The sequence below is a fragment of the Mandrillus leucophaeus genome, unplaced genomic scaffold (genome assembly GCF_000951045.1).
Source record: "Mandrillus leucophaeus isolate KB7577 unplaced genomic scaffold, Mleu.le_1.0 Scaffold873, whole genome shotgun sequence".
Taxonomy (NCBI): domain Eukaryota; kingdom Metazoa; phylum Chordata; class Mammalia; order Primates; family Cercopithecidae; genus Mandrillus; species Mandrillus leucophaeus.
Window position 1 is genome coordinate 438,406 of NW_012109508.1, and position 25,414 is coordinate 463,819.

General features: G+C 38.7%; 1 protein-coding gene across 1 annotated transcript; it reads right to left on the bottom strand.

The window, feature by feature from the left end:
- Nucleotides 1-345: 345 nt before the first annotated feature.
- DNAJC21 (DnaJ (Hsp40) homolog, subfamily C, member 21) lies at nucleotides 346-21,696 on the bottom strand. The gene is given in 13 exon segments (XM_011969113.1): nucleotides 346-995; nucleotides 1,559-1,634; nucleotides 5,182-5,354; nucleotides 5,832-5,933; nucleotides 5,935-5,967; nucleotides 9,747-9,789; nucleotides 10,551-10,709; nucleotides 14,780-14,867; nucleotides 16,501-16,652; nucleotides 17,889-18,193; nucleotides 19,265-19,387; nucleotides 19,695-19,818; nucleotides 21,606-21,696. Coding segments are annotated over 11 exon segments (1,386 nt in total). The 5' UTR covers nucleotides 19,355-19,387; nucleotides 19,695-19,818; nucleotides 21,606-21,696; the 3' UTR covers nucleotides 346-830.
- Nucleotides 21,697-25,414: the final 3,718 nt, after the last annotated feature.

The window sequence follows — 25,414 nt, forward strand, 5'->3', positions numbered from 1 at the left end:
CACAATTCAAATCAGAGCAAAAAACTGAACAATATTTTACTGGTAAACAGTAAACAATATTTTACTGGTAAACCAGTAAATATTTTACAGAACAATATTTTACTGGTAAAACAATATTTTACTGGTAAACCAGTAAATATTTTACAGAACAATATTTTACTGGTAAACCAGTAAAATATCAAATTAAATCAAAGAGATACTATTAAAATTAAATTCAAATTAAAATTAAAATCAAATTCAAATTAAAATCTTGAAGAGATACTATTCTTGAAACACAACTACAAACGTTCAATTAGTTTCTACCTATCATTGCTCTTGAGAAAAAAACACAATAATCCATAATCAGTTATTTAAAAATAATTTTTAAAATCGGATCCAGTGTCATGTGGAAAAATGATCTGTGATGCTTTTTAAAAGATCCGAGTTTTTCATATATTATGAAGGATTAACAAAATACAAAAGCATTAAGTAAAAGTAATGTGAAATTCACAAAATAAAGCAGAAAGGAGCACTTCTGTGTTAAAATAATGTAATTCTCCCTGTACATTTCTGTCCACATGAGCCAACAAACATCAAGAATACACACTTTACAGTATTTACCTGTTTTAAGACATTCAAGTCAATTCAGATGGCAAAAGTAGAATTCAATCACTAGTGAAATGTTTTAAAAATATATATTAAACCAAAAAAATGTTTTTACAAGATAAAAAATAATCTTCCACAATGTAATTAATTGCAGATCATTGAAATTTTAACTCTTTAGATGATTTCAGTTCAGTTTTTTGGTTTCAAGATCTAGAGACAGTCAAACAAAAGCACAGGCAGAATCTCTATCTGTTTTTACGTTTCTCTTTCTTGCTTCGACTACTTGTTGCACTGTTTAAAGATGATGATGAAGGTGCTCTTGCATGACCTGTGGCCTTTAGATGGTCAAAAAGTTTATTCCGGGATGGAAATTCACTATGGCAGGTTGTACAGCTGATAAGAACATCACTCTGAGAAGGGCAAAAAATCATAAATAAAAGTAAGCATCATCACTTAAAAGTAGTTTTAGGTTTTAATGTCAAGATTAAGCATCAAACAATTGTAAAATAAAGATGTTTTAACAGAGTGGACAGCTAATAAACAGGTCCAACAAAGGCAGATGTTCTTGGAGGTTAAATCCCACTAATCAACACAATTAACTTTAAGGGTCCTGAGACTTTCAATAGCATGTACCCCATGGACTAGAACGGAGGAAGAGTTTATGCTTCACAATTAATCTCCAGAACTTGACACATGTAATTCTTACCACCAAGGCTTTAGATTGAAAACAGAAAGCAACAGTAACTGTTCTGGTACAGTCCAGCATTTCCAATGTGCTTCTTTTTATTTTAATGAAAAAAAAGATACATTATATATACAAATTCTACCTTTATCAAACAAAACTGTTGATGGATCCACGTCTTTGCAGGTTCTTTGGGGAATAGCTCACCAAATACACATTTCCATCTTTAGATCACTATATTGCTTAAACAGCAAGATATGCTAAAGAGATACAAATATGATTTTGACCTACCATTGCCTGTGGTTCAGCAGGTACTTTGACAGGTTTTTTCATATCTTTGGTTTTCTTTCCTTTGGGTTTAGGAACACTGGAAAATAAATAATTCAGCATAATAAAAAAAAAACATACTCCTTTTAATCATCATTGAGTGCTCTAAAGAACACTCAAAAAAGTGAAATGCACTTTAAAGGTTAATTCATTAATTTTAAAGGCAATTTAAATAATCTTTACATTCAAATGAACAGCTTTAAAAAGCAACTTCGGAAATCAAATTGAATATCAAATTTGGCATAAAAATTAAGGAATTTACTTAAAACAGTTGAAACAAAGTTAAAACAAGGTTCTTAAAATATTTCTGAATGTTTTATACAGTGTTTTCATAAAAAGCAAAGCACTGCCACGCGCAGTGGCTCACACCTGTAATCCCAGCACTTTGGGAGGCCAAGGCGGGGAGATCACTTGAGGTCAGGAGCTTGAGACCGGCTTGGCCAACATGGTGAAACCTCCGTCTCTACTAAAAACACAAAAAATTAGCTGGGCGTGGTGGCAGGCACCTGTAATCCCAGTTCCTCGGAAGGAGGAGCAGGAGAATCACTTGAACCCAGGAGGCAGAGACTGCAGTGAGCCAAGATTGTACCACTGCATTCTAGCCTGGGTGACAGAGCAAGACTCTGTTTCAGAAAAAAAAAAGCACAAAGCACTCAATACTCCATTTAAAGAAGCAAATCATCTTCATAACCAACCAATAGTAATCATAAATGATCTAACATGAAGTGTGGTTCCCCAAAAACATTAACTTCTTTTTTTTGTTTGTTTTCTTGAGATGGAGTCTCACTCTGTTGCCCAGGCTCGAGTGCAGTGGCGTGATCTTGGCTCACTGCAACCTCTGCCTCCCGGGTTCAAGCAATTTTCCTGCCTCAGTCTCCTGAGTAGCTGGGACTACAGGCACGTGCCACCACATTCAGCTAATTTTTGTATTTTTTAGTAGAGACAGGGTTTTACCATATTGGCCAGGATGGTCTCAAACTCCTGACCTCGTGATCCACCGCCTCAGCTTCCCAAAGTGCTGGGATTATAGGCGTGAGCCACCGTGCCAGGCCTAATAATAACTTCTTGAACGTGATCCAGTCTAACAAACATTTCAATAGTTGCACAGAGAAATGAGTGAAACAAAGACTCTGTAATACATGTTTCATAAAATTAAATTTGCTCAATGTAAGGAATTTACTGTTATTTAAAAATTATGTCCTTTCTGTTGATCTGATGGTTTTTCCCCACCGTATCATTTAGATCAGAAATGATGTCGCTGGGTTCCTCTTATTCTGCCTGAACTGCTGAACATTCCTCTACTCATCTCCTACATGAATTTCGACTGTCCTTAGGCATTTCATACCTTCCCTCATTTGTGCTAACCAAATTCATAGGGTAAAAATCTGGGTCCAACTATACTGTACAGAACAGACAGGATGGGTTATAATGAGTAAGTTATGATAATGCTTCCGATTTATAGGCATACTATTCTTCAAGCAGAGGCCAATGGTCTGTGTTAAGTTAAATGGCCTATGCATTTAAAAGATGCAGATTAGGAGTGTAACATATTGTGTAGGATTCAGCCAGCTTTGAAAACATCAAGAAAAGGATACAATGGCATAAAAGGCAACAAATAATACATACTAATTTTCAAACTATCATCACAGATATGACACTAATATGTCTAACAAATTTAGGATAATATTCCTGGCAAACATCACTTACATTATGAAAGACAGTTACATCTCTGAAACTGATATCTAAGACCTTTATTTTTTAAAACTACTACACACACACACACACACACACACACACACACAATTTTTTTAAAAAACCTGCCTCAGTAGGTGGCCAGTGTCCACACCACTCCAGAGAAGCAGCAGAGGAGTCCAGCATAAAGGCCCTGGATCCAGGGGACAGGAGTAGTGTGGGGAGGGTGGTGGGTGTAATGTATCTATCTTAGCCCTGCCATTCTGCAGCTGTGAAGAAGTCACTTGAATTCTCTGAATCCTTTTCTCACATCAGTGAAATGAGACAGCTGAACTATATCAGTGGTTGCCCAAGTCTGAGAACCTTCTTCCTCCCCAGACCAATTCTCACGTAGAAGTAACATGGAGGCTGGGCATGGTTGCTCACGCCTGTAATCCCAGCACTTTGGTAGGCCGAGGCAGGCAGATCACAAGGTCAGGAGTTTGAGACCAGCCTGGGTAACATGGTGAAACCCTGTCTCTACTAAAAAACAAAAAAAAAGCCAGGCGTGGCAGTGCATGACTATAGTCCCAGCTACTCGGGAGGCTGAGGCAGGAGAATTGCTTGAACCCAGGAGGCAGAGATTGCAGTGAGTCGAGATCGTGCCACTGTACTCCAGCCTGGGTGACAGAGCAAGACTCCATCTCCGAAAAAAAAAAAAAGAAGTAACATGGAAAAGAAGTGAAAAATTTTAGTTTTAGATGAAGAAGGGGTTCAGAGGCCCACAGCCCCACCTCTTGGCCCACTCTTGCGCCCATCCCACAGGACACACAGGCTCCGTGGAGCCAGATGATCTGGGTGCCTTCAAGTCGTCAGGCAGATGGAATGAAGTGTCAGCCTTTCTACTCAACAGCTTTTGTCTTTGGACAATTAACCTGAAATTCAGTTTCCCCATTAGCAGAAAGGGAACAAACACCTGGTGTCAGAGTGAAATAAATATGAATTTCCCCTTCTAGGCTTCTACTCTCCAAAGTTCTTCAAAGCTTCAACATGACCAGTTTGTGTAGTGCTTTATATACTTTCTTCTATAGCCAGAGCCATATCGTGGACCTCAGGCATATCTGTTTCCTCCTTCCTTAAACCCCTAAGTGCCTTAAATCCCAAAGTACACATACTCCCCCACCCCATCACTGTTGCTCCAGTGTTAGCATTTTTACCTCATGCTCCCATTTTGCTCTGTCACTTTAATTCTTTTCAGGGTTCTGTAGACAGAAACCTGAAGCTCCTCACTATCAGATCTTTCCTCAAGAAATAAGAAATGATTCTCTGTTCTAGAGGAACCAAGGAGGATGGGGGAAAGAAAGTCAGACAAGAGGAGGAAGGAGAGGACAGGACAGGCTACCTCCCTTGAGTGAGACCTCCTCCTAGGCCACACCATGGCCTTGTGCAGCACCAAGAGTCCAGGGCTCCTCTAAGCAGGAAAGGCCCCAGCTGCTGCCATGCATCCTCACAACATGGTGGGGCCCAACACAAGCTGCTGTCATGAGCATGGAGATTTGGTTAGTAACACTCCAGGGACGCAGCAGGAGTCTTGTTCTCATGTGAGTGTCAAGGGTTAATGATCCACAACAAAATCAGCACCACAGCAGGATAAGGGAAACAAGAACTGGATCAAAGTGACATCTTTCTGATTTTGGCCATGCTGCTGAGATGTGTGTGGGCACATTCCTCTAGCATCCTCTTCTCAATGCTCTTCATCTGTATACATATGTGTGTGTATCTACATGCAGATATGTACAGATACATCTAAATTACTCGGTCAGTCATGGGAAAGAAGATTTTATTTGATATATGAAAAGCTATATCCTTACTATCAATATTCGGTAATTTACAAATAACATGCAACTTTGACTTACCTTTTAGTTTCACTTTTTGGATCATCACATGGTTTAATGATCTCTGTGACACTGACATTTTCCTGGGGACTATCTTCCAATTCTTTGGTACTGTCTTGATTTAAGTTAGTATCTTCTGGATCAAGCTTTACTCCTTCTCCAGTTCCATTTACATTGAAATTGTCATCATAATTCTAGGTAATAAAACGTATGTGCCATTACAAAATAAATCTACTACTACTACTTTTTTATGTTATGTTGCCAAATAGTTATATACTTTCGGGAAATAAAAAGGGGAAGCAGGTAAGTTAAGAACATGGATGCTCATTACAGAGATAGTAAATTAGCGGAAATCTGAAAACAATCCAAATGTTCAAAAAGTGAAAGGCTGAATATATGAAGAAAAATTCTCAAGTGCTTAAGTATCATGTTTCCAAAGATATTCAATTATGTGAAAAAATACAACATATTAGCAAAAGCAGAAGAGAGAAAATTGTAATCACAATTTAATTCTTTATTAAGTAATCTCTACAGGTAAAATTGAGGATGGTATTTTTCCATATTTCCAAATGATAAGCAATGGGCAACTATTTTTCTACAGTCACAAACAACGGCAACAACAAACAGGCATTATAGAAGAAAGACACCGGGCAAACCTATCCTAAGTGTACCTGTCTGTTTTCAAGCAACATTTTGGCACATTTGTGCTCGCTCTCTCCACCTCTTCTCTCTCCTAACACACACTTTTTCCCCCAAACCATCTGAAAGTGAGCTTGCAGGCAGATATGAATCTTTGCCAGGTACATCCTAAGAATCAAAACATTCTCTGGCACAATACGCACGCTCAAGAATCTAATGCTGATATTATCTGTTACACAACCCACATTCAAATTTACCAATTAATCCTTTTCCCCTATTGGGACATACAGGATAGGGGGTGTAATCAGGGATCACATGTTGCATTTAGTTGTCAGGTATCTTTAATGTCCTTTATTTTAGAACAGTTCCCCCACTTTTTTGTTTTGTCTTTCATGGTGTTGACAATTTGATGTTTTGTAGAGTGTCCCATAATTTGGCTTTGTTTGGTTGTTTCCAAATGATCAGATTCAGGTTAAACATTTCTAGCATAATACTATAATCCCAGGAGGCAAAATGCGTTTGTCACATTTTTCAGTGATATTAATAAGTTTGATCATTTGGTTGGGGTGGTATTGCCAGATTTTTCAAGTATAAAGTACATTTTCCCTTTTTTAATTAATAAGTAATCTTTAGAGCATGATGCTGAGACTATGTAAATATCCTGTCCCCATAACCATTTACTGAATATACTTGGCATCTATTGACGATTCTTGCCTGAAACATTTATATACTGATGGATGTAGAAGAGTGATTTTCTCCCTCTATTACTTCTGTCATTTGCACTTGTACTAATTAATATTCTCCTGTAATAATAAAGCTTTCCCATTTCCTTTCTCCAACTCCCACTCTTTTTTTTTGAGACAGAGTCTTGCTCTGTTGCCCAGGCTGGAGTGCAGTGGCAGGATCTCAGCTCACTGCAACCTCAGCCTCCAGGGTTCCAACGATTCTCCTGTCTCAGGCTCCACAGCTGGGATTACAGGCGCGTGGCACCATGTCCAGCTAATTTTTGTGTTTTTAGTAGAGATGGGGTTTCACTATGTTAGCCAAGCTGATCTCGAACTCCTGACTTTGTGAACCACCCGCCTTTGCCTCCCAAAGTGCTGGGATTACAGGTGTGAGCCACCACGCCTGGCCAACTCTCACTCTTTTAAAAGTCAATATAGATACATAAATTTATTTTTAACAAATGCAATGTATGAAGATCTACTATCTTTATTCCTTTTGATGACTCAAATTTTCCCAAATTGGCAGGCCCCGCAAGCTGGATCTTGAGTATTTCTAATGTATCCCTATCAGTTTTTGAGCACTTCCTTAGTTTCTAGTATAAGATGCTCTAGGCTCATGTTCCACTTTCCCAGTCTCAGCCCTGAAATCAGCTACTTCTCCAAAGATCAAGCCTGTTTCCTTTTCATGGAAAAGGAAACTTAAAAACCAATACGTGTGCACTAGGTGTGCTCAATGCTAGGGGTGTCATTGCTTCTAGGTCCTCACAATGCACACTGCTCACACACTTACTTTCTTTAAATGATGGGTTCACACCAACATCTCCACTTCAATCCAACTCCACAGTATTCTTCTTCTCTTTCTCTCTATGTTTGTACTTCCCTCTTCCCACAAAAAGAATATGGTTCCCAGTAACAATTTATTCATTTAATTCCTTTTTTTGGGGGGGGTCAAGGGTCAAATAATTTAATTTTTTTGAGATGTCAATACAACCTACATTGTGAACAAATTCAATTTCTATAAAAATCCCAATAGCACAGGATTTTTTTACAGACCTATTGTTTAACATTTTTAAATTTGATTATGAACTATAACTAGCCAAGCACTCATGAAAAAGAGGAGGCATTATACTTCCTGATTTCAAAACATATTAAAATCTACAATAACAAAAACAATGTGGTACTGACACAAAGACAGATAAACAGACAACAGAACAGAATAGAGCACAGAAATGAACTCTTCTGTACATGATTAAATCATCTTACACAAAGTTGCCATGAGCACACAATAGAGAAAAGATAATCACTTCAAAAAAAAATGTTGAAAACTACATATCTACACTGATAAAGCTGGATCCTCTCCTTGAATCACATACAAAAAATATTTTAAATAAAATACTTACACATAAGAAATAACTAACAAATCTCTTAGAAAAAATATAGGGGAAAGAAATGACATGGGTCTTGGCATCATTTTCTTAGACACAACATTAAATATAGATCAACAAAGAACAGAAAAATTTAACTACATAATACTTCAAATTTTCTGCATATCAAAAAAAAAAAATTCAATAGTGACAATGCCTCCTATGAAATTGGTGAAAATATTATTCATTTACTTTCAAAAATACCACACCAATACCACCCAAAAAATACCAAATTCAGGACTTACTTTTTTGGCAGTTAATTTTATCTTTCAACTATATCCCATGGAATGTATTCAGTCAGAGTACTATGTTTGAGTTACCTGAATTAAATTTTCTTTCCTGTCAGTCAGGGTCATTTGTTTCTATTTACATTCAGTTTTAACTTGGGAGTGTTTTCCTGTACAATCCTTGTTGTTTACGGAATTTTTCTGGCCATACGGAAAACTTTCCCAATCTCAAGTTTCAAGATACTCATTATTTGCTGCCATCTGCTCTTAAATCTATCAGTACACGTCTCCACACTGCCCTTCCCTTCAAAAAGATCTTAGAAAATATCAGGAAAAGTGCTACATCAAGCTAGGTCTGAACTTGCTACAATCAGGAATCATAAACGAGGAATGCTATTAAAGGAATATAGCTTTCGTGAGAAACAATGGGGTGTTCATTTGAAGCATTTTCACCAGTAAGAAAATACTAATATATGTGTTTATGGTTGCAATCAATAGAATCTATGCTCCATTAATCAAGGTAATACAGGCTCAGGTTAAACATAAATCTCTCTCCATTTATTTTTTCCTTACTCTAGTGGTACTGACATACACAAACGTTAAACATAAATCTCTCTCCATTTATTTTTTCCTTACTGTAGTGGTACTGACATACACAAACGAAAGAGAAAGTGTTCCAAACTAATAATTATAAGGTGTTTGGATGGATGATGGTAGGCATCAATTTACAAAAAGAACACATATTTGCTATGTGGTTTTATAACTGAAGCAAAAAGTTCCAAATTACAATTTTAAGTGATTAACTCATGTGTCATGTATCATTTTTGGAATAGGAAACTGATTTTTAAAAGACTATCAAATATATTATTATAACCATTTGGATAAATAAGCCAAATCTAAAGTTTTATTAAAAAGCATTAAGCGTTTTATTAAAAATATTTAATACTTAATGTAAGTTAATATAACTAGATTATACTAAAATGGCATAAAACCAAATATCCATATTTTTATAGGTGTAACAACATAATATCATTTTATTTAAAAATAGTCCTTAAGATAATGAATTTGGACTTCAGCTGTGAAATATTTAAATTACTTAAAACTTCTGAAAAACAGAAACATTTTTTCAAGACTCATAATCATTACAAGTTTCTAACCAAATGTTCCTTTTGCAATGTTTATGTTGCTTGCAGAAATAAACTTAGATAAAAAAATGACCAATCCCAGATTTTCCTATTTCAAGACTTTAATTGTTATCTTGACTTAAAAGCCCTTCTGTGAGACGTATTCATATTTTTAATACTGAAAATTCAGCTAATTCATACCAGGGGAATTCTACATGCATACCTGTTAAACACACTGGCAGTCATAATTAAGTTAGTTATTACATACATACAAGGGAGGGAAGCACTAAAAAAGGAAAATATTTCCAATTCCTTTTAATGAAGCTTACAACCAACATAAAATTATGAAGTATAAGTCTCTCTCCTTAATACAGACGACACTGAATAAATAAGAGCACTGCGACTTTACAGTTGGCATTTAATATTAACAAAACCTTTCTAACATACCTGTACTGGTTTCTGTTTCTTTTTCTTCTGTTTTTTAGAAAGCCTAAGAGCAAATATAAATCAAAATGTCAAATACTTGACTCTGTGAAGATTAAGTGGGAAAGAAAAAAAAGTTGAAACACTAGTGATAAAGTAGTAAAATAGAAGTAAAAGATTAAAAATATTTAATATCATAAAGCATTAAAAGGAAAATAAAGTATTCACATTGTCATTTTAGAGAATAACAAAAGTCTGTAGTTCAACGGATAGTAATTAGCATATCAATTGCCATGTATAAAAACTGCTTTTAATATAGCGATAATATGTTCTATAAATATTATAGTTGACATTCTGTTTGTATCCACTTCAACACTATAAAGTTCCATGAACTGGAAAATATGGAGACAATATTAGCATAACTGAATAACTTTCTTGGGATAAAACAGACTTTAAGGCCGGGCGCGGTAGCTGACGCCTGTAACCCCAGCACTCTGGGAGGCCGAGGTAGGTGGATCACCTGAGATCAGGAGTTCAAGACGAGCCTGGCCAACATGGCGAAACCCTGTCTCAACTAAAAATACAAAAATTAGCTGGGCGTACTGGTGTGTGCCTGTAGTCCCAGCTACTTGGGAGGCTGAGGGAGGAGAATCACTTGAACCCACGAGTTGGAGGTTGCACTGAGCTGAGATTGGGCCACTGCACTCCAGCCTGGGCGACAGAGCAATTCTACATCTAAAAAAAACAAAAAACAAACAAAAAAAAACCTTTAAATGCAATCTCTGAATGTGATAAGTATTTCTAGTGATATTTAATATTTAGAAGTACTTTTGTTTTGGTGCATCTTCCATTTCTTCCTCAGAATTGTCATCTAATGGATTTTCATCAATCTGAGGTCTTGAAAAATTTTCTTCCTCCTCCTCCAGCTGTTGTTTTAGCAAGGCCACCATTTCCCGATGCTTCTTTGACTTCTCGTGATTTTTCATGCTGAAAGAGCAATCTGACGTGAGCAGCTGCACTAAAATTAGTTCAGGTGTCCAGATAATGTTGCTGGATAACTGCAACCAAGATAAAATTTGCTTTTTTCCCCGCTAAGCAAAACGTTTATGATTTTTATTTATTTACTTTAAATTTTTTTCTTTTTTTTATTTGTTCATGATTTTATACAGAGAAACAGAACGTGTCAGGATTCCTCCGGTAGTAAGCACACTGGAAGCTCGTGGCCATGCTCTTTCTTCTAGTACCACAGCTTCCCCTGTCTTTCTCTGTCCTTTTATCTACATACATTTTCTTCCTTTCTGGGGATGGGGGAATGTTGGCAGGGGGAAGTTTGGCCAAATTCTCTATTTATTATTTTGATTTTTCAGTTCTTAAAGCTTCCTTCATTGTTTCCTTTTAATTGCTAAGTATTTGCTAAGTGTATTTACATTCCAGGCCATCCCACAGACTTGGAGGGATCACTGGGAAATTAGAAAACACACATTCTAATGTTAAAAGGAAGAGGCCCCTGGACTACAGAAATGGTGGTGGGAGGGCTTGAAATACAAGAGCAGTTTACTGCTTCTTGCTTTTTCACCAGCTGCTTTTCACCTTCTCAGGAGAGGTCTCCTTCCTCACTCTCACCACCGTAATATAAGTTCAGACACATCTCTACCCCTCTGTTCAAAACCCTGCTGGCAATGTCTGACTTAGCACACCTACAGGCAGCTAACAAGCATTCCACAAAAGAGTTGACAACATAAGCTACAAGAGTTATATCAACTAAAAAGGAGGAACCTTCGTCAACTATCTACTTCCTCTCATCTGTTTAGGCTTTTGGTATTATAGTTTTAGTTGCTATTTTTCTTTCCCACTAAAATTCTTCCTGAGACCAAGCTGCCCTGGAGATAGATACTGGAAGATCTTGTGTCTGAAAGTAAGTCCTCCAAAAAAGATAGAGGCACATGTCAAAAGGACACAAAAACTGGCTTGAAGGAATGTTCACTAACCAATTCTGGAAAAATTTGAGCAAGAAAAGGTCGGTAATGAATTATACAACACTGAAAAAAATTCATAAATTCAAACTGATAACAGACACATTTTTCATGGATAAAAGGGAAGGCTCCAGTTTACAGCAAAAGGCCAAGTATTAACAGATAAAAACTGGAGGGGGCACTGGCACTGGAAAAGCATCATTTTGCAACCATCATAAAAAAGACTGATGTGGCCAGGCGTGGTGGCTCACGCCTGTAGTCGCAGCACTTTGGGAGGCTGAGGTGGGTAGATCACGAGGTCAGGAGATCAAGACCATCCTGGCTAACATGGTGAAACCCTGTCTCTATTGAAAATACGAAAAATTAGCCGGGCGTGCTGGCGGGCGCCTGTAGTCCCAGCTACTCGGGAGGCTAAGGCAGGAGAATGGCGTGAACCCGGGAGGTGGAGCTTGCAGTGAGCCAAGATCGTGCCACTGCACTCCAGTCCGGGCGACAGAGCGAGACTCCGCTTCCAAAAAAAAATACTGATGCAAGCTAAAACCATCAACAGATGTCAAAGTTATAAGGAAAACTTTTATGAGAAGCACGATATCTGCATAGTTTTAAAGTGTCTCCTCACAGATTAAACATGTTACAAGGGAAAGCTTGTTGCAAGGGAAAAAATACTAACTCTATAGTAAAATTAGTAGTATAGTAGTAAAATTAGATGACACTTTGATTGGGTGATGAAAATTATCATGACAAATGAGGGGCAGAAGGACTTTACATGTCTCCAGCTATGAATCCCTGAGAGCACAACACGCTTGTGCAGCATCCCACCTAGGGCTGCATAACCTGAATCTAATCATGAGGAAATGCACAAACCCAAATGAGAAGAATTCTATGAAAAAAGTATTTTAAAGAAACAGTATACTTCTAAAATGTAAACAGCATAAAAGACAAGACAAGCTATTCCAGATTATGATCTTAGACTGCATTCTGTATTGAAGTGGAGAAAATTCTATATTAATAAACAATTGATTGGCAAAATTGGAATACAGGTAATAAATTAGATAAAAATACCATATCAATGTTAATAATTACTTTTATTTGATCACTGTAGCGTGGTTACGTAAGAGAATAACCTTACTCTTTTTTCTTATTTTGAGACAGAGTTTCACTCTTGTTGCCCAGGCTGGAGTGCAATGGCACGATCTTGGCTCACCACAACCTCTGCCTCCCGGGTTCAAGCGATTCTACTGCCTCAGCCTCCTGAGTAGCTGGGATTACAGGCATGTGCCACCATGCCCAGCTAATTTTGTAGTTTTAGTAGAGACGGGGTTTCTCCATATTGATCAGGCTGGTCTCAAACTCTGAACCTCTGGTGATCTGCCCGCCTCAGCCTCCCAAAGTGCTGGGATTACAGGCATGAGCCACTGCGCCCAGCGAGAATAACCTTATTCTTAAGATATAGTGAAGTATTTAGAGTATTTAGAGAACACTATATATGTAAGTTACTTTCAAATTATTCAGAAAAAAACTGTGTGTGTGTGAATGTGTAGAGAGAAAGAGGACATGCAAATGGTGCAAAATGTTAGTAACAGGTCAATCAGACACACTGTATTCTCTTCTTGCAATTTACCTTTAAGTGTGTCATTATTTCCAAATAAAAAAAAATTTTCAAATCTCCTTCATTGTTGACCTTTTTCTTGCTTGTTTCTAATTTTTCTGCCCCTTTCCCCTTCCCTTACTACTCTGTTATTTCTCCCTGAGGTCATATGGTAATACCACTTATGACTCTCACAGTCCCATTCTCATCCTTTGGCCTCCTTTCTCTCTGACTGCCCATTTTGCTTCTTTTCCCTTGCTGATTCTACTCTCATTTTCTCCCATGTTCTTTCCTCCCTCCTTTATAATAATGGTATCCTTTTTAACACTTCTCTCTTCATCATTGTCCCCCTAAGATAAAGTGCTTCCACTTCAGCAAAGATACTCTGGGCCGGACAAGTTTAAAGTCCCTATATTGGCAGCATCAGCCTGCATGTGACAGTGATGCTGGGTCTGACATCAACAATGGAGGGAGATGATTAGACATGGTCTAGACTTTTTGCCCATGTGACTGTGTCTTCTTTGCCAAAACAAGCAACGTTTCTTTCTGGAGACAGTGCATGTGTTTTAAAAGCAGCTCTTATGTAGGAATACTGGGATGAGTGAGAATCAGTACAACAGGTTTAACAGCAGGGACAAATACCTCTTCCTCCCCTGCTGGAAAGGAATCCCCCAAGACAGTATGTGAGGCTAGTTATCAACTGCTACAAGCACATTCTCTTCAGAACGTTCAAAGTGTTACACTTCAACTCAAAAGAAAACACAAGGGCCGGGTGTTGTGGCGCATGCCTGTAATCCCAACACTTCGGGAGGCCGAGGCGAGTGGATCACCCAAGGCCAGGAGTTTGAGACCAGCCTGACCAACATGGTGAGACCCTGTCTCTACTAAAAATGCAAACATTAGCCAGGCACGATGGCCTGCATCTGTAGTCCCAGCTAGTCGGGAGCTTGAGGCAGGAGAATCGCTTGAATCTGGGAGGTGGAGGTTGCAGTGAGCTGAGATCATGCCGGTGCACTCCAGCCTGGGCAAGAGTGAGACTCTGTCTCAAAAAAAAAAAAGAAAACACAAGTTCAAAGATACTAAACTTACTCCTTTTAGCTGGATGCAGTGGCTCACACTTGTAACCCCAGCACTTTGAAAGGCTGAGGCAGGTGGAGTGCTTGAGCCCAGGAGTTCAAGACCAACCTGGACAACAGGGCAAAACCCCATCTCCACAGAAAATATTTAGGTTGGTGCAAAAGTAACTGCAGTTTTTGCTACTGAAAGTCATGGCAAAAACCACAGTTACTTTTGTACCAGCCTATTAAAAAAATTAGCTGGCTGTGGTGGCAGGTGCCTGTAGCCCTCGACACTCAGGAGGCTGACATGGGAGGATGATCTGAGTCCAAGAGGTCAAGGCTGCGGTGAGTCATGATTGTGCCACTGCACTCCAGCTTTGGTGACAGAGTGAGACCCTGTCTCAAAATAATAAAATAAAATTAAATAAATAAACTTACGCCTTTTCTGTCTTGAACGATTTGTCACATGCTGGGCAGTAGAGGTCATCATAGAGCTCAGCGTCCTCAGCCTCATCACTGTTTTTACCTATAAGAGGGAAGCCTATAGTAAGAAACCTTTCTGATCAGAGCACAAATCTAAAATATGCTGACAAATTTCATCTCTTTGTTAAGGATCTAAACTCTCACATAAATTAGAAATTAAATTTTATTTATTTACCAAAAAAAAAAAAAAATGCTATCAGGATTTGAGTTAGCTTTTTAAAAGAAGCACCGTACTATAAGGAAAGGCTTCCAAATAAAGCACCTTACCTTTCAAGTTCTTTTCCTAAGTCTACTTAAAAGAAGATTTAAAACATCCTTAAAGTCTTGGATGTGAGCTAAGTTTAAAAAATTAAATCCCACTTTAATAGATCTACCATGATGTAGTTTTTTCAACAAAGGTCTTTCCTTAGTTTACCTCTTGAGCAAGGTTTGGTCCAAACACATTTACAACTGTGACTTACTCTTAAATACTTAATAAACTTAGTTTATAACATTCCATCACTATAAGACGGATAGGCCATAAGTTAACATATTACATGTAAAGTTTCACATTGTAAACTTTTACGTTTTTGGCTTTATTACAACTGAGTAATTACTATCAGTATAGTCCACAAAAACTAAGTGACTAAAAAGCTCAACTGAAATTATTTTCACAAACCCATATTCTATTTTTGAAGAAACTAACAGGTAAACTGTCATTTGGGATTTATTACGGGACCAATAAATATCTCAAGGTATCTCTTCCATGTACATGTTGCTTATTTATAAGTGATGTCAGTATGATTCTGAAGGACTATCTCATTGAAATCATAAATGATCAAAATATACTCTATCAAAATATACCCCAAAATATAACACTATCTAGTGTTAATGTTTAATATACGGTGTTAACTTTCCATTATGGTATTGTAGACTTTCAATATATCGTATATGTGAAATTTTAATTAATCAAATAGTTAACAATACTGGATTTGAAGCAAAAACTCTGGATCTAAAAATGGTCATACGTTCTCAGGCACATCTCATAGCTTCTCAGAGTCCTAGTTTCCACAACGGCAAAATAGAGACAATTCCATGAGCAAAACCTCCATGTAAGGGGGATTGTGTGAGGATCCAGTGAGATCTTGGATGTGAAAGGACGCTATAAATTGTAAAACTCGATGTAAATTAGGCCATCTCACATTTATAGAGTGCTTTTTAATTTTCAAAGTACGTTCACAAGTATTACTTCTGATTCATTAATAAAACACTTCCTAGTCATTTTGAATAAATAAAAGTTTATCATTTTATCATTTGGGCTACTAATCTGAAAAATCACATTTGTAGATAAGGTAAAATTGGGTCAATTTTATAGAGACAGTGGGGAAAATACAGCTATTCTCAAAAATGCCCTATCCTTGCCTTTTAAGGAAGTCAAATACCTGTGCTCTAATGATAGCGGCAAAGAAAACAACATTTTGGCACACGAAGAGGAGCCCCTCTATAAAGTCACAAGGGAGAGGAAGAATTTATACACAACACATAGATTCTCATGCAATATCAGCTTTTCTAGAAATAGTTACTATTAAAACTTGACCTACCACTTAATTGAGTTTTCTTTAATAGTCACACTTGTAAACATGGCCATTTGTCATGTTACACAGCTAGAAGTACACACTGTATAAAAACAACATTACCATCCTCCCCATCTTTGAGTTCATATTCTTCCATTTCGTTTTCATCCGACCCATCTCCAAACTCCTTCTCGTACCGTGCCTCCATCTCCTGGAGCTCCTTCTCCAAATTCGCCATAGTCATCCAGCTCTGTTCTCTGTACTGCTCCGCCAGTCTGGACACATACAGCACAGTCTCATAGCAACAAGCACGCCTCTGCATGGTTTATACTTACTACTTAGGTTTAAAATCCATTCCCCCTAGAGAGCTTGCTCCCAACCTATCCATGCTTACAAACTTAAAAGCTGTGCTTAGTTAAAACCAAGGCAAAGTCATTTAAACCTGTTACCTGTTACATGGTTGATTTTAATTGCTCCAGCAGTAGATAATAGGTTTTGAAACACGTAACTCAGCAACTTATTAAAAATCTTCAGACGATTTTAAGTCGTGTAGGTAAAGTGTTAATTTTCAAAAGATGAGGGTGGGATGAGTTAGGATTCTTAAGAAGTGAGTAATTTTTAAAAGAATGCTATAATGCTCTGGACAGAATGCTTTTACAGTAACTTTTTAATAACAAAACTTTAGAGGAACTAAAATGAACAAAGTATCTCAGAGTACACTGACCAAAAGGCAGTACTGCACGGTGGCTAAAGCAGGAAAGTGTGGAGTCAGAATTCTCAGGTTCAATTCCTCTACCATTTACTGGCTCTGTGATCTTAGGCCTGTCTGCCTTGTTTCCTTGAAAGAACAAGGAGGATAAGTTACTTCACAGCATTGCTGTGAGGAAGGCACTTAGAACACAGCCTTGTATAGAGGAAGAATAAAATTAACGTTAGTTATTAATTAAAATTATTAAATTTTACAAGAGTCTAAAGGATCTCTCAAATGTAAAGGGTCTCTGAAGGAAAACATGCAATTCAAATAAAAACTTTAGGCCAGGCACTGTAGCTCATGCCTATAATTCCAGCACTTTGGGAGGCTGAGGCGGACAGATCACCCGAGGCCAGGAGTAGGAGATCAGCCTGGCCAACAGGGTGAAACCTCGTCACTACTAAAAACACAAAAATTAGCTGGGTGTGGCGGCATATTAAGCCTGTAATCTCAGTTACTTGGTAGGCTGAGACAGCAGAACCCCTTGAACCTGGAGGCAGAGGTTGCAGTGAGCCGAGATCGTGCCACTGCACTCTAGACTGGGCAACAGAGCGAGACTCTGTCCCAAAAATAATAATAATAATAATAATTTTTATACAGTAGATGAAAAAACACTATCCAATGCCACAATTTTAAAAAGAACAAAAAGCAGGACAAGGCCAGGCTGATGACTGAACCCATCATGAACATGTCAGGTACCGCTGGTGCTGCCTCTGACCCCCACCGATACTGAGAAGAGGGCCCCGCGCATGCTACGCACTTGGCCTGCTTTAGCTTCTGCTGCCGCCTCATCTCCTCGGCTTTCCTTGCCTTCTCTGCATTCTGTTCTTCCACAAGTTTTCGATGAGCCTGCACTCTTTTATCTCTTTTACGAATGAAAGCTACCAGCTGACGGACAAGCTCATTCTTCTCTTTCCTTGCTTTGTCCCGAACCTTTTTGTTTTCTTTTTCCATGGCTCGTTTTTCCCAGCGGTTTGAAGCTTGTCGTGTATCATATTCTTCCTTCCATGCAAAATTCTTTTGAGTGCAGAAACTCTGCCAATAAGCGTAGAAAGGATGGACTACCTAGCGACAAAGAAAACAGATTAACTTCTGGGCTTTTAAATTTTTTTTTAGAAAAGCAGTAAATATTAGTGATGCAAAATATCTTTTAGCTTTCTTTTTTCACATATATAACACTTCTATTAATCACTGGAGAATACAGTACTTTTAAGGCTTTCGAGAATAAATCACTCTTCAAAATAAACCTAATGAGAAAATAAAAATAGCCTTACTAATCACTGGATGGGACCATGGTGATTAGTAAATAATCAGTAAATAATTAGTAAATTAAAAGGGAAAAGTAGGCATGGTGGCTCACACCTGTAATCCCAGTACTTTGGGAGGCTGAGGTGGGTGATCACCTGAGGTCAGGAGTTTGAAACCAGCCTGGCCAACACGACGAAATCCCGTCTCTACTAAAAATACAAAAATTAGCTGAGCATTGGTGGTGGGAGCCTATAATCCCAACTACGTGGGAGACTGAGGCAGGAGAATCGCTTGAACCTGGGAGGCTGAGGTTGCAGTGAGCTGAGATGGTGCCACTGCACTCCAGCCTGAGCGACAGGAGTGAAACGCCATCTCAAACAAAATAAATAAGTAAATAAAATAAAAATAAAAATAAAAAATAAAAAAGGAAAAGTAGAGGGAAGGTTGCAAGAGATCCAAAAGCTACTTCAGAAAGGGAGAGAGACAAAGAGAGGTCATGGGATAGGTCCGAGAACTAGAACCAATTGTTTTAAAACGAGGAAATGGGAAGCTGGGAGCTGTGGCTCATGACTGTAATCCCAATCTTTTGGGAGGTCAAGGAGGGAGGCCAGGAGTTCAAGATCAGCCTGGGAAACTTAGCAAGACCCCAACTCTACAAAAAAATTTACAAATTAGCTAGATGTCATGGCGCACATTTGTGTTCCCAGCTACTCAGGAGGCTGAGGCAGGAGGATTAAGCCCAGGAGTTTGAGGCTGTTGTGAGACATGATTATACCACTGCACTACAGCCTGGGTGACAGAGTGAGACCATCTCAAAAAATTAAATTAAATTTAAAAATGGCACAGTGATAAATACTAATTATAGAACACAATGTATTTTTCTTTTACCGTATCATAGTCACTCTGGGAGTCTCCAAAAGTTGGGAAATCATCAACCTCTTCCTCTAACACAGATTCTAGTTCTTCCTTGGCAATCATTTCAAAAACATTACGATACACCGTGTAAAAGCCCTAAAAAAACAGTAACAAAAACAAATTCTTAACACTTTCACAGCCTAATCACAGAATAAGATTTTAAAATACAAAATGAAAAATTTTCATGTTGAAGAATTTTGGGACAAAGTTCAGTCCCTGAAAGTACATTTAGATTTCAACTGGAGGTTTTTATACACTGACAGTTTAAACATGAAGGTAATACAGCTTCAGTTTTCAAAATGAACACTGCTTCACTTTCTATTACAGAATAGTTTTAAGAACTCTCTTGGTATGTGAGTCTTAGTACTTGACAAGAAATTAAGGGTGAGTTCATTTATCTTACCTTTTCATCATCTCCATAACCAGAATAACAGGTAACGGTGAAATAGCGTAGCAAATCTAAGCTGTCATCTTGATATTCGCCATCAAGCCCACCTTTAAGTAGGGCCTCTCTATGATTATCATACCTGAAAAACAAAAATTAGCATCATCAGTGAAGGCTGAATAAGTAAGAATTCAAAAGGATTTCTTGCTCCTTTTGAATATTATTACTGTACATTTTTGGTTGTGGATATGTCCAATCCATAACCAAAAACTTTTAAGGAAATATTAACATGAAAAGAGTTCATAATCTTTCACAGAACTGTTAATTTTAACTAGGCCTGCAACTTCTGATACATTATACAATGCTAGCCCACATGAACAGGGGAATTTAAAAAGCCAAGGAATTTCCATGACTGTCTCTGAGTCCTGTACTTCCACAGGAAAGAAACACAAAACAGGACATAGGAAATCTGGCCCACAGAATCATTACACATCTGTGATTTGGAAATTTACCAAGATGCACCAGAATAAGACTCTTCCTATATTTATGTCAACTTAATCTAGGAGCTTCACACACATACAATTACTTCTCATAACTCTGTAAAGGCAGTTGTTATCTCCATTTGATATAAGAGGAAATGGAAGTCAGTGATATTACATAATTTGTCATCCTTGATCATAAAACCAGTAACCAGCAAGGTCAGAATTCAGAAGCAGGTCTCCTACATTGGGAAGACCAGCTCCTAGCCACTACGTGGTACTGCTTCCAGGTAACAAGACAGTTACTAGGCAAGAGCTTTCAATAAAAAGACAAAGGAATCCCAAGGATCAGAAAACAACCCAAGATCTTGAGAAGAGACTAAGCAAAAGGAAGTCAGGAAAGAATTTCGAAGTTCTGAGAGGAAGGCAAAAGCAATTCCAAGACCAGATCTCCAAATTCCTTGGTAGAGAAATGTTCAGGATCCTCTCTCTGATTTTCTTATAAAACACAATTTTATAAGAATTTTCTTTACAGCCTTTTTTTCTTGACAGCCACCTGTGCTGTACACTGTTTAACAGAAAGATGATTTGCACAGTAACTCTTTGTAAGAGCAGGATCTTGCACAGTTATGTCAAAGCTTACAACCTATTTCCTTGTGGCAAAAAGTTAACTGAGAATCTGAAAACTGAGAACTTCAAACATAGTAATTTTCATCTGGAAATTATTTTAAATGATCAGACCATCATTAGTAATATCTGTCACAGATGCAGAAACTTAATTCAATTTATTCATATAAAGTAGCTTTGAGGATTACCATTCTTGTATTAAAACACTGTATTGGCCGGGCACAGTGGCTCACACCTGTAATCCTAGCACTTGGGAGGTCAAGGCGGGTGGATTGCTTGAGGTCATGAGTTTGAGACCAGCCTGGCCACCATGGTGAAACCCCATCCCCACTAAAAAAACAATACAGGTGTGTGATGGCACACACCTGTAGTCCCAGCTACTCAGGAGGCTGAAGCAGGAGAATCGCTTAAACCTGGGAAGCGGAGGTTGCAGTCAGCTGAGATTGCGCCACTGCACTCCAGCCTGGGTGACACAGCAAAACTCCGTCTCAAAAAAAAAAGAAAACATTCTTCCTGTCTGATACCAGTAAATCTGTCATACACCAAAGGGTATTTAATGAGAAGTCACCTAAAGTATCAAAATTAAAATGATAAAATATCACCAAATTTTCTGTTTCACCCCCTATGAAATCAGATAATTGGAGCAATCATTTCCAAGGTTCCTTCTGACCCAAACATTAGATTTTATGTGATGACTAGGTGACAGATGTTTCATGACACACCAAAAACCATTTAATGTACTAAATTTGAAAAAAAAGCCACCTATATTGACAATTGCTCCCAATATCATAAACTAGGATGGGAAGGACAGCGTGATGCTCACCATGCTCTTTCCTGAGGGTCACTCAACACGTCATATGCTGCCTGGATTAATTTAAATTGTTCAGCTGCTTCTGCGGCATTATCCAGATTTTTATCTGTTAAAGTAACAGAAATTTAGTCAATCAAAAACGTAGAGGACAGAATCTAAATAACACCTCTTTCATCAGAAATGCCATAAACAGATGAGAAGTGCACAAAACAAAGACAACTAGATCAAAGCAGAGAGACCCCGTATAACAGTCAATAATCAAGATTTGTTAAAAGTATCAACCTAAGTAGAAATTTCGGGCTTTTCCCTAAGCTTTGGTACATCACTAAACAGTCAACTGGGCCGGCGTGATGGCTCATGCCTACTGTAATCCCAGCACTTTAGGAGGCCAAGGCGGGTGGATTACTTGAGGTCTGGAGTTCGAGACCAGTCTGGTGTTCAACATGGTGAAACCTCGTTTCTACTAAAAATACAAAAGATTCACCCAGCGTGGTGGTGCACGCCTGTAGTCCCAGCTACTCGGGAGGCTGAAGTGGGAGAATCACTTGAACCCAGAAGGCAGAGGTTGCAGTGAGCCTAGATTGCACCACTGTGCTCCAGCATTGGTGTCAGAGCGAGACTCCATCTCTAAAACAGAATAAAATAAAATAAAATAAAGCAAAACAAAACAAAACAAAATAAAAGTAAAATAAGTCAACTGGATATCCACAAATGGAAAATCCTGAGTAGTATAAATTTTACTTTTAAAAGGAGTAAAATAAATAAAATCAGTTCTAGAAAGGCTTATTTTGTGCTAGATTATATTTAGTGCTCACATTGTTTTTTTTCTTTCTCATCAATGTATATCAAAAGAAATCTCATACAGTTTTAAAAATATACACTAATTAGTTATTATTTCCTTAGCTGTGCTTCCTGAACCATGGAATTCAGAAAGCGTCCTTGCCTCAGGGTGGTAGCCAGCTTGCAAGACAGCACCCTGCCTCCTGGCATTCACACCTTGTGCAGTCCCTTCTGTGTCAGCAAGGTTAGTCTGTGTGACCATCAGGAGATGGCAGAAGTAATGGTACCTCACTTCCGAGATGAAGTTATAAAGGACTGCAGTTTCTACCTTGGGCTTTCCCTCTCTCTTGATCACTCTGGGAGTGGCCAGCTGCCATAGCATGAGCAACTCAGGCTGCCTATGGAGAAGCTCATGGGATGAAGGAGGTTCCAGCCAACAGACAGCAGGGCACTGAGGCCTGCCACAACCACATGAGTTGGTGGTTGGTGAGCTGGAAGCAGGTCCTTTCAGACAATGAGAGAAAGCCAAAATCATTTAGCCAAGCCGCTCCCAGATTCTGTGGGAGTCCATATAGTGAATATACACTTGCTGTTTTTGTTGTTTGTTGTCGTAAGCCCTGAGGTACTGGTAATTTGTTACATAGTAATAGACAACTAATACATTCAGAAAGTAAAATATTTTGAATTGACTATGGAGCACACTAAAGTTCTTCTTTTTTTTTTTTTTTTTTTGTTTTTTGAGGGGGGGTCTCGCTCTATCACCAGGCTGGAGTACAGCGAAGCGATCTTGGCTCAGCTCTGCCTCCTGGGTTCAAGCAATTCTCCTGCCTCAACCTCCCAAGTAGCTGGGACACTACAGGTGCGCGCATTTAATTTTTGCGTTTTTAGTAGAGACGGGGTTTCACCATGTTGGCCAGGATGGTGTGATCCGCCCACCTCAGCCTCCCAAAGTGCTGGGATTACAGGCATGAGTCACCGCGCCTGGCCGGAGCACACTAAAGTTCTTTAAGCTACAGCTCAATACTACCCTTCCCAAGAAGTTATAAGAAAACATGACAGTAATGTATTATCTACAAATAGTTTTGCAGCCATAGACCACGGCTCTTCAGGGCTTCCTGCTGCCCATTCTCAGTTACCATCACACTGATGCCATAAATTATGATGATATTTAGAGAAGATATTTGCATTCAGTTCCTAACAGGTTTGGTTTCACAGGAGTTAACTGATATTTTAGTCATATTTGCATGCTTCTTCCTTGCACTGATTTCTAATTAATCACCAAATCTGGTCATTTTTCCTTCCCAACATCTCCTCCCCTTGGGCTTTCCCCCTCCCGCTGACCCCGAGCCTGGCCTGGGCCCTTACCCATCTGTCCACTGCGGACTCTCCCTAACTTCTGTCTCCAGCCCTCTTCAATCCACTCAGTTGCCTTCATAGTACCCTCCCATGGCAGCTTAATAAAACCAGCCACAACTCTCCCTTATTTAGCGAAGCAAATTTCACAGTCCTTGGCCTAATATTCAAGATTACAAGAAATACAATCTGATTTCAAACTACTCTTGTATTCAAGAAATACAGTCTGATTTAAAATCACTCTTCAGAAAATTATATACGCTTTTGGTCACAGCATTCTCTACTTCATTTACCCTTTCCCACCTAGAAAGTCAAGGAATTCCTAACTTCCTTCTAATTCCTAACTCGATGTCTAACAGTAACAACCCAAACTCTAAGAACACGCTTCTACACTAACCACTAACCCAAACTCTAAGAATATACTTCTATACTATTTTTACATTTATTAATTTTGGTTGTTTCTTCTGACTTTCTGCTATGATGAACATCAGTTCATTTACTTCTGCTCTAATATATTTATAATCACATTTTTTTCATGCCTCTGTTGGTAAACCTAACTTTAAGTAACAGACCCACACCTCTCTCTCTCATTCCATCAACCATAGCCATTCCCTTTTGACTTTGGATCCCTGGCCTTTCCTTCCACTCCTCTCCTAATCCTTGTTTTTCAGACCTGCAATAAACACCATCTTCAGCCAAACTGTCCCCTGGAACATCTTTTGTCCTCCACCATGCTGTCCTCCATACTGTTGAGCTCACTTTTCCAAACTGCATTCCTCTAGGATCCAGTCCAAACTCCTCTGAGAAGGGGAAGACTCAATACAAAGTAACTCCCTCCCTGAATTCCTGGAGCATATATTAGTTGTTCTATTAATCTAATCACCAATTATGTATGTTGCGATTTTTTTTAGAGGGCAGTTGTATTTAACTTTTCGTTTGTGTAAAGCAGAAAGTTGTTTTCCTAACAAGACTCTAAGATCCCTGTCTTAGCATTTCCAAATCTACTTAGTAGAGGGCAGTGACTTGCATATATTGGATACTCTGTAACCGTGTTTACTGATTAATGCAAATATGAAAGCCTCTTCATATGAACTTCAAAAAGCTGAGCGTCAACTACTGTCTTAGTTTCCCAGCCTGGAAGATCAGATTACTTCATAAAAGTCACACAGGCCTGGATTATAGTCCAATGACACATCCAGAGGAAGGATACTTCTAAGTAAACATACAAACTTTACTAGGGAAGCCGCCTGATTAAAACTCTTCCTCGGCAGAATCATGTCCAAAGTGAAGTACAGGGTCTGCTTAATCAGCCTATTAAAATAAAAAAAAAGCGAAAAAAGTGCATTCCTATTTAAAAGATATTTTACTAGCTCTCGTCTCTTAGCTTCTTAACTAAGAAAGGAAAGGAGCCATACATCAGGTTGAAGTATCTGGGATACCCGGACGAAGTGGTGGAGACGAGGAAAAACACCGAGAGGCTGCGCTTCAAGGGACGCAGGGAAGGGCAAGCCTGGGGCAGGTCCGAGTTCCGAGTCCCCGACTGCTCCCTCGTGGTGTCTGCGACCTGGCAGCAGGAGCAGGTGAGGTCGCTGGACTTCAGTTTTTCCCCTACAGTGGCGATGCGGGACCGGGGTCGCGGGTATGAGGAGATGGGGTGTGAGCCGGGGGGCGCCTGGGCGGAGCGCTGC